At 36.5% G+C, this 16,829-nt stretch overlaps 1 protein-coding gene across 1 annotated transcript in view; it reads left to right on the plus strand.

Annotated features, from left to right (window-relative positions):
- VPS15 (protein kinase family protein / WD-40 repeat family protein) overlaps positions 1–15,263 on the plus strand; it is a 94,441-nt gene extending 79,178 nt beyond the window's left edge. Inside the window, exons 10-12 of the mRNA XM_089831761.1 lie at positions 14–273; positions 14,410–14,509; positions 14,616–15,263. Coding sequence (XP_089687887.1) covers positions 14–273; positions 14,410–14,509; positions 14,616–14,786 — 531 coding nt within the window. The 3' untranslated portion in view covers positions 14,787–15,263. The remainder of the gene's footprint in view (positions 1–13; positions 274–14,409; positions 14,510–14,615) is intronic.
- Positions 15,264–16,829: the final 1,566 nt, after the last annotated feature.

A 16,829-nucleotide genomic window follows, 5' to 3' on the forward strand; every position in this document is an offset into this window, starting at 1 on the left:
ATTAATTTTACAGGTCTTTCGAGTACCATGCTCTGAAGCTGGTGCAGATGTTTCTGAGATTCCTGCTGCATTGGCCAGGCCCTCAAGTCAATCTGCTCTGAAGTCTGGAGTCAGCCCTAATTCTAAAAGAGCGGCAAATTCAAAATATGGAGTGGATGAGTTGAATGAACCACCACCTCGACTTCCTGGTATCCGCTCATTGCTACCATTGTCAGGTGGCGATTTGTTAACTGGAGGAACAGATTTGAGGATACGACTGTGGAACCACTTCAGGTGTGGCTCCTCTTTATGCATTGATCTCTTTTGTTGTCCTATTAGTGATAGCTTTCTTCTGAGTGTGCTCATCTGTTATTAAATTGAGTAGAATGAATGGTCCAAGTGTGATGATGATCATCTATTTGGATGTATGGACCATAATAACATTAATTGGGATTGGGACTCACTTGGTAAACCTAAAGCATAGTTGTAATTACATGGAACTAATAATGAGATTCAAAAAGTGCTGAAAAGCCCTAATATAGAAAAGATAAAGAACAACATATTAGTTTTTCTTTTTCATGCAAATTGAATTGCATTTTAGGCAAAAGTAGAATGAAATGAGATTGCTGAGACATGAAATATGTTCATTCATTCATTTTCTGGTTACAATGCATGTCACATGCTTCACGTCTAAGTTAGAAGTTCAAAACCTATAAATCAGTTATAACTTGAATTTGCTAACTTAGAATAATAATCAAATAATATAATATTCCAAATTTCAAAATGCAAAGTAACAAAATAGAGTTGGAGCTGACAAGGCTACGGTCAACTAGGAGGCTACAAAACATGATGTTGAAGCTATATTGTCTTGGTTCGCATGCACTTTCTTGTGGTCATGTTTATCAAATAACTCCTTGATGCGGACAAGGATGGGTCAATTTAATGACAGCCTTGTTCTCAGAGCCAAGTTCCAAAAAACACTCAATAGTCAATATACACGCACTATATGCTGCATAACAGAACATGCTACACAATACGCTTTGGAACTTCGTTTTATTGCAGAAATCAAAACAATAGATACCGATTGAACAGAATGCCACAGACTAATTATTGTTACAAAACAAAACATCAAATGCTGATGTATGATCCCAGCGAACAAGCCACACCCGACAACTACGACACGCTTCAATTTTATAATCAAGGTGTAAGTTTGTAATCTATAATCATACACATTATGAATGAATATCACATTGATTTCAGATTTGCAACAATAATTATAGTTTAACAGTTCAACTTGTACCATTTTTTGACCTAAAAACTGTTTTGAGCCATAGTTGGAGATTGTGGTGAACAACCAAATCACTTATTTACCTTTTAGTCAAATAATTATATTTCTTGAAGTGTATGTGTTCAAACCATAGTATTGAGACTTAGCAAGTCTGAGCCTCTCATGGCATGTCTGCAGCCTTGATTTGAAGACCCAGTCGAGTCTGCAATATCAATGAGAGAGAGAACTTGAAATTTTCAAACAAAAAACTATTAATAACATTCTTTTTGTGTAGTATAATATAATAATATTTTCAATTGCCAAGATTTTACTGAACTTTGGTACCAAATTTGAGTCAAGTGAAAAAATAGTTTGGCAAGTCTGAGTCTCAACATTATTGTTCAGACTATAGTTGGAAAACTCAGATTTGGCAATAAATGACCCAAATTTTCACGAGCGTTGGGCTTGGTAAAAACTCGAGGAAAGCTTGGCTAAGTTTCTGAACATTAAAAACCACTAATTGGAAATTTTTTCTTTGAAGAAAAGCATATTACTAAATTCAGGGGGCATGCTACTGATTTACTTAGTACATTGATTAAAACTAGAATTCATTACACATTGTAGGTCAAAAAGTGAATTCCTTACATATTAATTTGTTGCACCTCTGTTAATTTAGGAATGAAAAAGAACATGTCAATTTCTAGTGGGATGATTTTCATAATAGGTAATAGCAGAATAAAGGCAGTTGTTTCACTCTTCCAAATGCATAAAGAAGAATTCTTTTTTATCAACAGCATATTGTGTCCCCTTGGAACATTAGGAAATCAAGGACATATTCTTGTAATATTAAAATTGTATTTTGTATCTGCTTTATGATTTCCTTTATGTTGTTTATCTGATCTTTCGGCTAAAGTCCAACATGGTATCAGAGCCAGGTTGATATCAGCAACGAGGTAATCTTCCTCTAATGGTTATCATTTAAGCTATGGTCATGCCCGTATCTATTCAGAGCTTTTTGCTTCTTTTGAAAGTTTGTGTAAAGATTTCTGTATACCATTATTTTCTCTCTGGGATGTCTGGTTGTGGCTTTTGACTCTGGACATCAGTTCAGTTTTTGCATGCCCTCTCTCCATTCCATGTTGAGATTTTTTAAATTTCTGTGTTATTATGCATGTCTCTACATGCTTTGCCTTGGCATCGTATCTATTGATTTTTAAATGTTTTTATTTGCTGAAAGTTATTGTTTCAATTGATATCGTTTGATTTTGTTGTTGCTCTCTTCAAACTTTGTGATATTGTGTGCTAGCACTTTTGGGGCTGTTTTATGGCCTTCGGTTTGTTTCCAATTCAGTTTCATTACTTTATTCCCCTTCTTTTCTCTATCGAAGGATGTCATGGCACAATGGTTACTTCATGATTGAGGTGGCTCGCATGTTTGTCCATTCCTGGCTATCTCTTCCAGTGCCGATATTTATCCTTTTGAGTTTATCTTCTCTATGGTCATGTTTTGTTTCAAGACTGTTGTCAAGCCACTTCAGTTACTCTTTATGCATCAATTTCTATTTATTCTTATGATCACGTGTCTTTATCTTTGGCTTTATGAATAGTATCTTCAACCTTTTCATTCTTGATCTTCTTCATTGTCTAAAGCCTATGTAGTTGTGTTTGTTTATGACCAACGATTTCTTTTTATTAAAGACTTTGGTCTTTTTTTAATCAATATCGTGTTTGATTAATATTTGTTTTGACGAGTCTTTGGTCTTCTGCACCATTTGATTTTTATGAAATATCGCTGCATATTATGTTCTCTTCATTTTCTTTTTCAGTGGGCAATTCATGTTCTTGTTCGCAATTCTATATCTCCTCTTTCTGCGAAGGTCTTCTTTGTGTTTGGGAATTTAGCTTCTTTGAGGTTCTTTTGTGATGGGGGGAAATCTCTATCTCTGGAAGAAAAAGTCAATCAAACTTGAGATTTGTTATCATAGCGTCTTTCAAATGGAGATGCCTTCAGTTTGTAGCTATTGTAGGCAGTTTATTTATTTTATTTTTGAGAGTACATCAGTGGAGAGTCATTATTTTCTGGGTATTGTTATCAAATTCATCGTTTCATCTTTTACCGTTTGTGTAACTGAAATTTATTCTCAAATAACTCCTGCTCTAGAGCTGATTGTCAACATGATCTATTTATGAAGAAGAGAAAGTCCAGTCATCTCATGTGGCTGGCATGACTATGGGATATTTTTTGGCTTGAGACTGCTTGGATGCTATTGAAGATTCAAAGATGGTCAGGGCCAAAGCTGAAGCCGGAATCCGATGAACATGGTAATCGTGATGTTCAAAGAAATGGAAGGAGTGGTGTTTGTAATAATAGAGGAGTCTATCGAAGGAATTTTAATCGATTATTGATGTAATGCTTGGTGGAGCTTATTGGAGGGGCTGGAAATTAATGGAGTTGCTTAAACAAATCTTGGAATGTTGACATCCAGGTGCGGTGTTGAGTTGTAGGAATTACGTTTGAAGTAACTGCTACACCAGTTGGCGTCTTCCAGAATCTTTTACAATGACTACTTTCTCTCAAGTGTCTCTATTCCTATGCAATGTTTGTCTGCTACGAGGATGTGGATTCCTTTGCCTTGCATCCTCTCTTAAGTTTGCAACACTCGCATGTATGTTCACCTTTTTTCCTAGATAGGAATTGTGAGGACTTTGCCTAGTTGTAGTCATGATTGATCGCACTAAGGGTTGAATATGTGGACATCCCAAGGATTGGGGAGATACGAAAAAGAAAAAAAATAGAGCTTTGAAGGTGATTGATGTCGTGAAGGATAGTACGAAGTAATTGGTAAAATACTTGCTTGTTATTAACAAAGATCAAGAGGTTATTAAATACAAAAGAATGGAATGATGTTTCCTTAGGAAACAATCGTAAAGAATAGAAACATTCTATTCTATCTTAAAGGAAGCTTAAAAAGCTACAACTAGCTAAAACTAACTAAATCTATACAATAGATTACCAGTGACTAATAATAGACGAATATTTATTATCGTAATACCCTCCCTTAATGGTTAATCTATCTATAACACCAAGATGTCCTCTGAATTTGACAAACTTATTAGGACCAAGAGGCTTGGTGCGAATCTCTGCAGTTTGAATTGTGGTAGGAACATATTGCAAATCTATTGTCTTGTCTTCAACCAGTTGTCGTATGTAGTGATAGTGAACATCCACATGCTTGGTTCGTTCATGGAAGACTAGATTTCCTGCTAACTTGATAATGCCTTCGTTATCAACAAACAGACTAGTCGGTCCTGCTAGTGACATTTGCATATCCCCAAATGAAGCCAAACAACTTCACATCCTACCTTAACAATCCCTCTTTTTTTCGACCTCTATAGAGGAGAGAGAAATAGCCTCTTGCTTCTTACTGGTCCATGTGACTGCACCTGATCCTAAACTGAACACATATCCAAAAGATGACTTTTTATTGTCAACATAGCTTGCCAAATCTGAATGTGTGAATCCACAGAGTCTAGGAGTAGAACTTCGAGAGTAAAGAAGTCCATACTCTGAAGTGCCCTTCACATAACAAAGGACACACTTTGCTGCTATCCAAATTAGCCTTAGGAGCTGTCATAAAGAATGAGATGTAGCCGACTGCGAAGTTGATGTTAGGCCTAGTAGCAGAGAGGTGGATGAGGCTGCCTACTAGTTGCCTGTATGTAGTATCATCAACGGGAGGAGAATTAAACTTTGCAGATAACTTGAGACCTTTCTCTATGGGTGTAGATGTTGGCTTTCAATCTTGCATACAAAATTTTTCTAATAGAGCCCTGGCATATTTGGACTGAGAGATGAATATACCAAAATATTATTGCCTAACCTCAACACCTAGGCAATAATGCATGAGCCCAAGGTTAGTCATGTCAAAACACTAGCATAAATTTTGTTTGATTCCTTGAATCAAAGATGCTAAAATGCTAGTGATGATCAAATCATCCACATAAATAATCAAAAGGATGATGTCACTGTTAGTAGTCTTGATGTGCAAATTGGAGTTAGAAGAACTCTTGAAACCTTGATCACCGAGGTACTTATCAATTTTTATGTACCATGCCCGAGGGGCCTGCTTCAAGCCATAGAGAGCTTTTACCAATCTGAGAACTTGATTGTCTTTATCAACAACCTTGAAACCAGGAGGCTACGCCATGTAGACCTCTTCATGGAGATCACCATTTAGGAAAGTACTCTTGACGTCCATCTAATGGACCTTCCAGCTAAACTGTGCTGCCATGGCTAGGACTAATCCGATGGCGCTCATCTTTGCAATAGGAGCAAAGGTTTCCTCATAATCAATGCCCTAACGTTGAGAGTAGCCCTTCGCAACTAAGTGAGCTTTGCACTTATTCAAAGTACCATCCGATTTGTATTTGATTTTGTAAACCCATTTGCAGCCAAATGGGTTTCTTCCCTAGTGGAAGATCAGAAACGACCCAGGTGTTATTCTCTAGTAGGCTCTGGTGCTTAGAAGTCATGGCCTGGTCCCACTCTAGAATCCCTTTAGCCACGTAGTATGTTTGAATTTCAAACACAGTGTGAATGTTGGCCATGAGAGCAAAGTTAATAGACTCTGTAAGTTTGCTCTTTTTTCGGAGCAATTCTCCCATCAATGAGCTCATCATCATCACGAAGATCAGCAAGCATCTTAGCCCACCACTTAGGCTAGAGAGGAGAATGACTAACATTAGTATCAGGAGATGCACGGTGATCAGTCATGTGAAGAATTAGGATCAAACTCAGGTGAAGCATCTACAAATCGAGGTGATCCTGCAGGAGAAGTTGGAGGTGTTTGTACAAGGATCATTGGTATAACTGGAGCTGCAGGAGCTAACGAAACCCTCCCATTAGGTGGAACTAATGGAAGCTTAACTCCCAAATCATGAGCCTTTAGAGGCTGGTCTGCTAAATCAAGAACAGGAGAAACAGGCATGGAAGGTCCTCGGTGCTCATCAAAGACTACATCACAACTGTAGATGAGACGAGATGTCTCAATGTCGATCAAGCGGTAGGCTTTGTGAAGACTACTGTATCCAACAAGCATGAGTTTCTGACTCTTGGCATCCATCTTGGTGTGTGATGCAACAGGGATCCAAACAAAAGGAAGGGAGCCAAAAACCTTTAGGTGACTGATTCTAGGCTTGCAACTTGACCAAGCCTCTTTCAGAGTTTTACCTTTGTTCGCCACTGCGGGTGACCGGTTCAACAGATAAAGTGCAGTGTTAACTGCTTCTGCCCAAAACTTCTTCGGAATATGTTTGTGTTCAAGCATGGATTGAGCCATCTCGATGATTGTTTTGTCCCTTTGTTCAACTACACTGTTCTGTTGTGGTGTGTGGGGTGTGGTTAATTAGCATTTGATGTCATGAGTATCCAAGAAGCTAGAGGAAACATTAGAACAAAATTCCTCCCTATTGTTTGATTTAAGAGTAATAATAGATTTCCCAGACTCTTTTTCAACTTAAGGTTAAAATTTCTAAAATACAGGAAATGCATTTGATTTCTTTTTAAGGAAATACAACCACATTTTTCTATTGAAATCATCAACAAACAACACAAAATACCTGGACCCAAGAACAAAAGGAGTGGCATAGGGCCACAGATATCGGCATGAACAAGTTGAAGTACTTGAGAATCTTGCCATGAATTGCCACTTGTGAAAGGTGTACGATGTTGCTTCCTAGCCTGGCATGCATCGCAAACTCCAAGTTGTTGAGTCTGAATCTTTGGCAATCCAAGAACAAGCTCATCTCGAGCAAGCTGAGAGAGATAATGCACATTTAAGTGCCCATACGCTGATGCCAAAGTGTGCTAACAAAAGACCGCCAAGAAGCCATAGCTAAGTCCTGAGAATCACTAGAATTATTAAGTTGAAAAAGACCATGATCCTCAAGGCCCACTGCAACAATAGAATGAGTCACCCTATTAGTGATGGTGAACTGATGTGAATTGAAGGTGACATCCATGTGTGGAGAACGTCGCAGTAACTGACTGATTGAGTAGATTTAGTTCCATTCTTGGAACATAGTACGCATCGAGGAAAATGAGATTCCTCGCAGCAGACTGAATTTGAATGTTGCCTTTGCTAACAATAGTGTACTCTTCTCCACCACTCAAAATAACAGAATCTGTGTAACGCTGGTAGTTAGTAAACTAGTTTCTATGGTGGGTGAAGTGACGAGAGGCACCTAAATCAATGTACCAGGCAGACAACTTCACATGATCTAAAGGTCTTTTAGCCATGAAGGCGTAAAAGGTAGATCTTGTTTGCTTGGGGTGCTCTACATTGTTTGCTTTGGGTTGTGAACATGATTTTCTAGATTGTTTGGCTAAGCATCTTTGACATTCAACCTTCATGTGCCCAAACTTGTGGCAGTAGTTGCAATAAATGTTCTTCTTCCAGGAACAATCTGATGCTAGAGCAGAAGACTTCTGTTGAGATGGTTGCTGAAACTTGTCTTTATCCTTCTGAAAGGATTAACAACGAAGGCTTGCTCTGTGGAAGTGGAGGTGGAGCTGCTACCAAACTGTTGTTTCCACTGATCTTGCTGAAGTAGAAGTGTATAGAGATTCGTGAACTTAAGATCAACACCAAAAGAAGGGATGTTGAGAGTCTCGATAAAATGCTCATAGGACTTTGCTAAACTCCAAAGAGTGATAACCACAATGTCCTCTTCCTCCATCTTGCGACCAATGGCAAGCAATTGATCACAGATCTCCTGAATCCTATTAAGGTGTGCTTGGAGCGAGGTTCGCTCATCCATGACAATAGAAAACAAAGTATTCTTCAAATAGAAAGCTCTACTTTTGTCACAAGTCTCATGAAGACCTTTGAGATGTGTCTAGATTTCGGTAGCTGTCTTGTCGAATGGAATTTGAGAGAGCTGATCATCAACCACGGATAATTTGGGAAGCATCACCGATTCTTGATTATTTAGATCCCAAGTATCTTGATCAGTACTAGAAGCAGTCGGATGCTTTGAAACACCCAGAACAAGTTGATCGGTGTTATGATTTAAAAAATGCTATGGTCCTCTGCTTCTAAGTGCTATAATTTCGACCATTGAATTTTGAGTTGTGCTCAAGCAAAATGTATGTCAGAGATGCCATGACACGTTTTTAAATGAAAAATGTGAAAATTAGAGAAGACACGTTCTTCAAGGCAAAAAAACAGAAGTCCTTGAAAATTTGGAGTGACCCATAAGAGAGCTTGAAAAATCGAGGAGGAAAATGTTTTCATTTTCTGGATCAGCTGGCTTGAAAATCAAGGCACCAATAAAATTTGACGACAACCCAATTGAGCTCTTGAAAAACTCACAGAATTTGAAATCAAAATTTTTTTCCGAGCTCAGAAATTAGGGTTTCAATGAAAACCCTAGTTGACATCCATCGAGGAGGAAAAGTGCAAAAAAATTGGAGTTTGCAGCCAAAGAATGACCAATTTTTTTATTATGAATAGAGGCGTTCTTGCTGAGACAACACAAACGATGAAGAATGGACACAAAAAGAATAGATTCTTCACCCTTAAATCGCGATTTTAGCAGACATGCAACCTTAGGAGAAACACATCAATGGATGTCGCGATTTGTCAAATGAACAAGTCTCAACAACAGACACGAATTTGCAAACAAAACTCTGGAAACCCGTGATGTCTAAGGATGATTTGGAAGTTAGGGATCTGGACCCAAGAAACACAATTTTCCAATGAAAAAAAATGCGAGTTGTAGAAGAAATTTTCCTGTTCCGACCCAAAAAACAAACACGATTTTTCAAACACTTGTTTTTTTGAAAACCCTAGCCAAAAACTAGGTATGTGAGGAATAATTTCAAATATAATGATCCAAAAATTTCAATTAAGAAATTATTATTTTTGAAAAAAATTCAACCACGTTCTGATACCATATTACAAAGTAATTTGTAAAATATTTGCTTGTTATTAACAGAGACAAGAGGTCATTATATACAAAAGAATGGAACGATGTTTCCTTTTGATCATAAAGAATAGAAACATTCTATTTTTGCTGAAAGTAAGCTAAAAAGGCTACAGCTAACTAAAGCTAACTAAATATATACAATAGATTACCATTCACTAATAATAGATTATTATCTATTATCGTAATAAATGACACATTATTGAGCTTCTAAAAAGCTAAGTATTTCCTATTTTATCTTCCTATCTGAAGCCATATTCTACCTTGTCATACATACAATGGTTGTAAAATCTATGAATAATTAGATTTGGAAAGTTCCGTGTTGGTTACTTTAAATAATATGTATGACAAGTTTCTTTTACTAATCTCTCTTGATTGCAGCTGAACAGTATGGGATGATGAGAGATTTAGTTGCCTATTTGAGAATGTTTTTTAATATTTAGAGGTGGATTTTAGCTTCAGAGAGAGGCTTCATAATTAAGAGGGAGTGCTTGTGGAATCCCCTTATGCTCATATATGCTTGTAATGCTTGCGGTATTTGTAAAATTTGAGACTTAAATGGAACTAAGTCTTGGTTTTTGTTATACCTATTTCTATTCTTGTGTGAATAAATAAGATTGTAAGAATCAGCTATGATAATTCTTACTTTGGGAAGTGAACACCATTTTGAGAGAGTCCATGATGACATCATGTTGAGAGATTTCGTGATGGGAGTTGAATGTCATGCTTAGAGATTCCATGATAGTTCATGTTGTGAGAGTCTGTGATTAAAGGCTTTGCTGCGATTCTTACAAGTCTATCATGTTGCATGATTCCATGATTATGAGTAATTGTTACAAGTCTATCATGTTGAGTGATTCCGTGATTATGAGTAATTGATAAAGGACTTTCATGTTGAGTGGTTCCATGATTATGAGTAATTGTTATAAAAGTATCACGTTTAGTGATTCCATGATTATTAACGAGTATATTATTCTCTTAGTGTCATGACAACATCACGATAAAATCTGGTTGTATGTCTTGTAGAGTTTTCATGTTGAGCGATTCCATGAAATTTTATAGGATCTATGTGATTAGATTTTGTCATTGACATTTTGGTTGCGGTCTTGTGTGATGGTTCAGCTAAAGATTTATCTCTAGCTAAGAGGGAGTGTTGGAGTTTGTAGCTGCGATAGAAATCATTATCTTTGGGTGTTAATTCCATTATAGTTACCTTTAGCTGAAAACAATGTTTATGATAATTATAATATTGAATATAATGACGTGTCATTCATCATGCGTTAAGGCATGGAAATATGAAGAGTTGTGTTTGTAATAAAAGTTATTGTTGAGAATTTCAAGAGACCTTCGTTGTGAAGTGAAGAGTCTCTCGTGTTATATATATAGCATCTAGTGATAGGCATTGCACACTTGAATTTCTTTATCCCTAAAATGATATTTTGTTATGTTTGGTTTGGTTTTCCCTTCATTCTTGAAGGGTTTTCCTAAGATACTTTTGTCTCTTGCATCTTTTTTGGTGTATTTTGTATCTTCTTTATGATTTCCTTTATGTTGTTTATCTAAGGTTTGTCTGTCTTCTTTTGTTTCGCTCCTTCCCTTCCATCCCTACACACTCTTCATCCCACTTATTTGCTTCTAGTCCTTCTCTAATGGACTCCCCAAATGTAACAACCAACTTTCCTAATCCTTATTTTCCTTATATTTTAACAATCAAAGTAAGCTATCTACATATTCACATGCATGGGAGTAACAATTACAACGGATTAACTAATTATTGTGAAATGCCTTAGCTAACAATTAGAGTTTTATTTCCTTTGTTTAATTACAATAAAGATTAAATCGTAGAAAAGAGAGTCATCAACTAACTGATACATTTAAATATCACTTCATATAATTGAAAAGAAATAATTGTAACTGCAAACATAAATAAATACCTATCTAGCTGAACTTGAAATGAAACATGAATGGAAATACATATACCCGCTAAATTATATTAGGCTAAGGATGCATACCCATTCTGTCTTGTGCAAGTCTTGGCTTTGTTGGAGAGGAGAAGCACTGTCAGAGGCTTAACCACCCAACCATGGACCTAGTGTATTCCCCTCGCATTCTCAACTGAGAATGGCCTTACTATATATGAGATAAGGCACGGGAACACCATCTCGTCCTGCCACATGAGCATCCTAGTATTAGAGTGTCAACTACATAGTCGGCTAGACCGTGGAACCCTCTTATCAGCTTATCCATCCGACTGCAAGTTATCCTGACCTCTAGGGATCACAACAACATCATTTCCCGCTAAACCTACCTTGGCTAGGTATTTACATGGACACTATGTGCTTGATCACCCACCGCTCGACTTGACAAACAAGACTACATGACCTAACTGCCCACTATGAGCTTACTCGGTTTTACAATTCCAGACTTTAGTTTCCTTTCTTTTGTTTGATTTATTATTGATTCAATCTCATAATTTGCAAGGGTATTTCCACAATCCATTGTTCACAGACTACACCATTCATCTCAGTCGTGCTCGGCAATCCTTGATGATCCTTGGTGTAACAATCCATCCTTCATGGAATTTCCAGGATGTTTATACAATAATAAGTTCCTTGCTTTATAGAGGACAATTGTGTCAAGAGCAAAACATGGCTTTCAAGAGAATTCAATATTACAGTGCAAGGGGGTTCACTTCCTTGTCTAAGTGATATGTGAATTTTAATGCCTTTGTACAAGGGTGTACAACTTGTACAAATTATCCGCTTTAATTTAGTACGAGAACCTCATTTGTTTTAAAATGACTAGCTATATTATATGTCACGGCTCTATGCAAGGCCGATGTCATCATTTCTCATTCATTTGTGCTTGGCTAGTAGGAATTATTAGGCCGATTGGATCATTAAAACAATAAAATATTTGACACAATGGTTGATTACCAACTGGCAAAGATTTCAAGATATAAATATAAACTTTATCATCAAACGTACAACTTGAACACTTGGATACAACACTAGACAATTTGAGATTTGATAAGGAATAACAAAAGCATTTCCAAAATACAAACTGACGGAGCTGTGATGCACACAATGTTCCAGAGAATCCAAGCTATGAACTCCAATATCAGAGTTACTTGCCTCAGTTGACACCACTAATAAGATGAAATTTTATTGATATGAATATAGCATATAGAAGAATAGACTTGTAAGCGCATTTTGAGAGCAAGCCCTTGAGTGGCTGTGATCTTCCATCTTATAGAACAACGTTCGATTACAAGGGAATAATGTTCGGTCAAGAAAGAGTTACATGTATGAAATATATGCAAGGTGGCGAGCATGAGTTACAATCTTTATAGAACTTGAAAAATGCAAAGGGGCCAAAATAATATGGAAATTATAAGAGGCCGATACACTTCATGCATTAAATCAATTTGACGTAAGAAAAGAAGAAAAAATACAATCCATCCTATAATTTATTATATCAATAATACTCATTATTTATGCATGTTTGTACGTGTTATTTATACACATTCATACATATATTTCAAATATACATATATTTGCACATACATTATATTTAAATATATGCATACATACATATATGTAACATGTACAAATGTTCGAAAGTAACATGTACAAATGTTCGAAAGTACTATGGGTATTATTTATATAATAAGTCGTGTCTAGCATCACAAGAAGAATACAGAGCATCTAGATCCCTAATCAAAGGTAGCAATTGTTTTTATTTTGCTTAATGTTCACGTGAATTTATATTTATGTATTTTTTTAGATTAGATGACCTAGTTAGCTCATGTTGGACACTTGGCATAATCTAGTTTGTCTAGCCTACTTTCCCTTGACCATGGTGGTTTAGACTTATACATGTTAGCTTAGTGGCAGGTTGGCACACTTGTGCCCTATTCCCTCTCTGCTAATGCTTCCCCCCCATTGCTGCGCTCCTGCAAGATCATTCAAATGAAAATTAGTTATCATAACTAATAACCATATTAACTAATCATTTTCAATTCATGTAATAGTGTATGATTAATCAACATCTTCCATTGCACATGAAACGTTACAAATAACCAATATTTCCATTCATATGAATTCAAATTGATTAACTAATTTAACCAACCATTTTGGATTAGCTTGAAATATCAATGCCTAAATAAATTTTCAAAATCAACAAAACAGGGGATGTAACATATGCCCCCACCCCCTTTGTGCTTCATTGTCCCCGATGAATATTGCAATTAAATACACCATAATGAGATGATGTCACAATATCTCAATTTAAATCACAATATAATAGTATTAATCTATAGTTCATGTTATTGGAAAAAGATGGGGAAATTTTTGGAAGATTTCATCATAATCTTCCCAAGTAGCATTTTCCTCGCATATTGGTCCCACTAAACCTTGCATTGGGTGACATCCCGATTTCGTAAGCGAAGCTTACACACCTCGAGTATGTTGTCTTCTCCACATCCTGCTGAGCTTATTTCATAAATTTGCTGATCCACTTAATGAATTGTGGTTACACACAATGTGTTTCAGTGTATCTTAATTATCCGAGGCAATGTGGACAGACTTTATTCATGTTTATTTGTTTAATATGGTAAGATAGACCATGTACAAAAACTAATAACTTGATGCTAACATGAAAAAACTAGATCCACTGCCCCCAGCCAATGGAATATCTTTGTCAAAACATCTGTGAAGCTTTTTGCATGATCACATCATACCTGAAGTAACAGATGATTTATCCTGATAAAACTAGTTTCCAAGTGCCTTTGGCCAATGGCAATGATTGGCATATGCCTGAGGAATCTGTACAAAGTTTATAAAGCACTACAGGAGGACTTATGCTTTTAGCCTAATCACAGGGAAGAATGGCCTAGCTAGATGAAAATCTATGATCTGGGTATCTTCTGAATGTGTAAACCCTCAATTTTGTCTTTGAACCCATGAATTTTTAGCATGGGATGTGCTAGTTGCTTTTGCTTTTCATTAAGCAAGCAGGGCCATTGTTTTTCATGGGGTAGGCAGAATTGTATATTGAAATAGTTGCAATGTTTAGCTGAAAACATCTCTGCTGATGGTTAATTTGACAATTATTTTAGGAAGTAATTGCAGTACTGGGAAACTTATCTGATTACACTTACCTCATTCATGTGGCAGGCCTGATCGCAGCTATTGTGTGTGTGGACCTCCAATAAAGAAGACAGCTGGGGAAGAATATTATGATACACGGTCCATTCATGGAGTACAGGTTGTGCAGGTAAGGACAAGATATGGTAGACATTGACATACAGATTTTGGATCAGTTGTGAATTTTTACAATTTTAGTGGCAATTTTTGTTAAATCAGTTGTATGCTTCCAACAGGAAACAAACAGGTGTTCCATCAAGTTGACATCAAAGGCATCCCTTGCAGCAGCTGCAACTGATTCTGCAGGTTGTCACCGTGATTCCATTCTATCAATGGCATCAATCCAGTTAAATCAGAGGTTTTTGATTTCCAGCAGTCGTGATGGTGCAGTCAAAGTTTGGAAATAACACCAAATCAATATAAAGTTAAGCATGTTGGCAGGAATCGTTTGGATTATTCATTATAATTCCAATTGCTAGCTGTGTATCCAGGCAATGTAATAACAGGGCCTTCACTAATGGACATTGATTACAGGCTCAAAGAGCCATATTAGGAGCCTACGCTAAAGAATTATTGTAACTTTGTAAATGGTTAACTACCAGGTTGAGTCAGTATGGGAGAAATTAATTCATTGTATGTACATGCAAGTAAAGACCTCAAAACTTTAGGATAGGGGGATATATATATTAGCACTATTGATCCTGATCTCCAAGACTGGATCCATAACCCGTACAATTATGAATACATACCCTGTGATGGAATTGGATTTGTAATGTATTATAATGCATGATTTACTGGGCTAGCAGTTTGGCCATGAAAAGTGTATGTACTGTGACCTTTTTTGACAAATAAAATGATCTTAAAAGGATATTGACCTGCTAGAACAGCCATGTGTACAAGTGATATGCACAGACATACACATTGAGAGTATGTAGTATGGAAGAACACAGAGAATGAGGAGAGAAGTGTTCTTTGGATCTTGTGTTTTAGCACAATAACTGATGCACACAATTATCACCATGTAATTATACACATGCATTTAGGAAGGGTACAAAGTGCGTTTAAGCCTTTTAAGAAATGACTCAAAGATATTTTTTGAGGATTTGTGTGCAGCAGCTATTTGTATAAGGTAACAATAAGATTTAATGTTGTCATTGGCCTGCTAGGCTTAACTTTATTGATGAAAGGACCTTTATTGCTAAATCGAAATTGCATACATATACAATGCAGTATCATTTACTTGGTTTTTTGAAGCTTATTGATAAGGTATCCCAACAACATTGCTATTTTAGGCTAGTTGAAGGGGCTTGATTTTTCTTTTCAGACTGCAGGAATGGGATAGCCCCTCCTATAAACTGCACTGTGTTTTGGATAGAGTTTTTAAGGTGGTGGCGCTTGCACAACACACCCTCCAGTACCACGAGTTGGGGGAGACTGGACCTCATGCCCTTATACCTACCACAAGAAGCTTCCATAAATTGAGCCAAGCCCCCAGCCCAACGGTGAAGCTTAAAGATTTAAATGATACTACTGTTGTAGTGTATTTGAGGGATTTTGAATTTTAGGAATTTCTATTGTATTACAGTTGGGAAGATTTGAAACTTAGATTTTCTGTTGTAGTGAACTTCATAAATTTATGTTTTTGTAGTGTTTTCCAAAAGTTTTAATAGCTTTCCCATTCAAAGTTCAGGAGAGTTTGGGTAGAGGGTTGTACATAAATAAATAAATAATATATGTACATTTACATATGTATATTGTATATGTGTATGTGCGCGCGTGGAATCAGAATATTCATGCTGTCTACCATTTACTTTTGTGGCCACCTCAATAGAATTAATGGAAGAATATATCAAGTAGCATTATTATGTTAGGTTTGACTCATGGCTTAATCCCTATACATCTCTATTTCATTCTTGTACCAATCCACACAAATTCATCACTTATTCATCCCCCTTTCACCCTCATTGGAATCAATTTTTATGCAGTTGATCCTACCTTTTTAATCAACATACATTTCTTTAGGTAATTTCTAAGAAGCTTAGTATTGATCTAACTTAATGGGAAGGAGCATGGATGTTAGAACCTGTTGTTTTCTTTTTCAAAATTTGCATGCCTATTTTCACCCTCCAAAATAACATTGAGACTTAATTATTAGATTTGTAGAATCCCGAAGGCATGTGTAAGTGTTTGCATGGTGCTCATTGGAGTTTTAAGATTTCTCATTCTCGTCTCAAGTACTAGTGTTAGGGGATGTTTGACATGTGTTTGCCTTGCATATGTCTAAGTTTCAGGGCAGAAAAGTGTTGTCAAGAGAGACTACTCTTGATGGCTTGTATGTTGTTATTGATGACAACTATATATGTTCCAAATGATCACTCGTTATATCTTGATCATACCAAAGGTTAGAGGATCAAATGGACTAAGTATGACATAACTAATGTAGTTGACTA

The sequence above is a fragment of the Cupressus sempervirens genome, chromosome 5 (assembly GCF_028749045.1).
Source record: "Cupressus sempervirens isolate cs-2001-9-10 chromosome 5, ASM2874904v1, whole genome shotgun sequence".
Taxonomy (NCBI): Eukaryota; Viridiplantae; Streptophyta; class Pinopsida; order Cupressales; family Cupressaceae; genus Cupressus; species Cupressus sempervirens.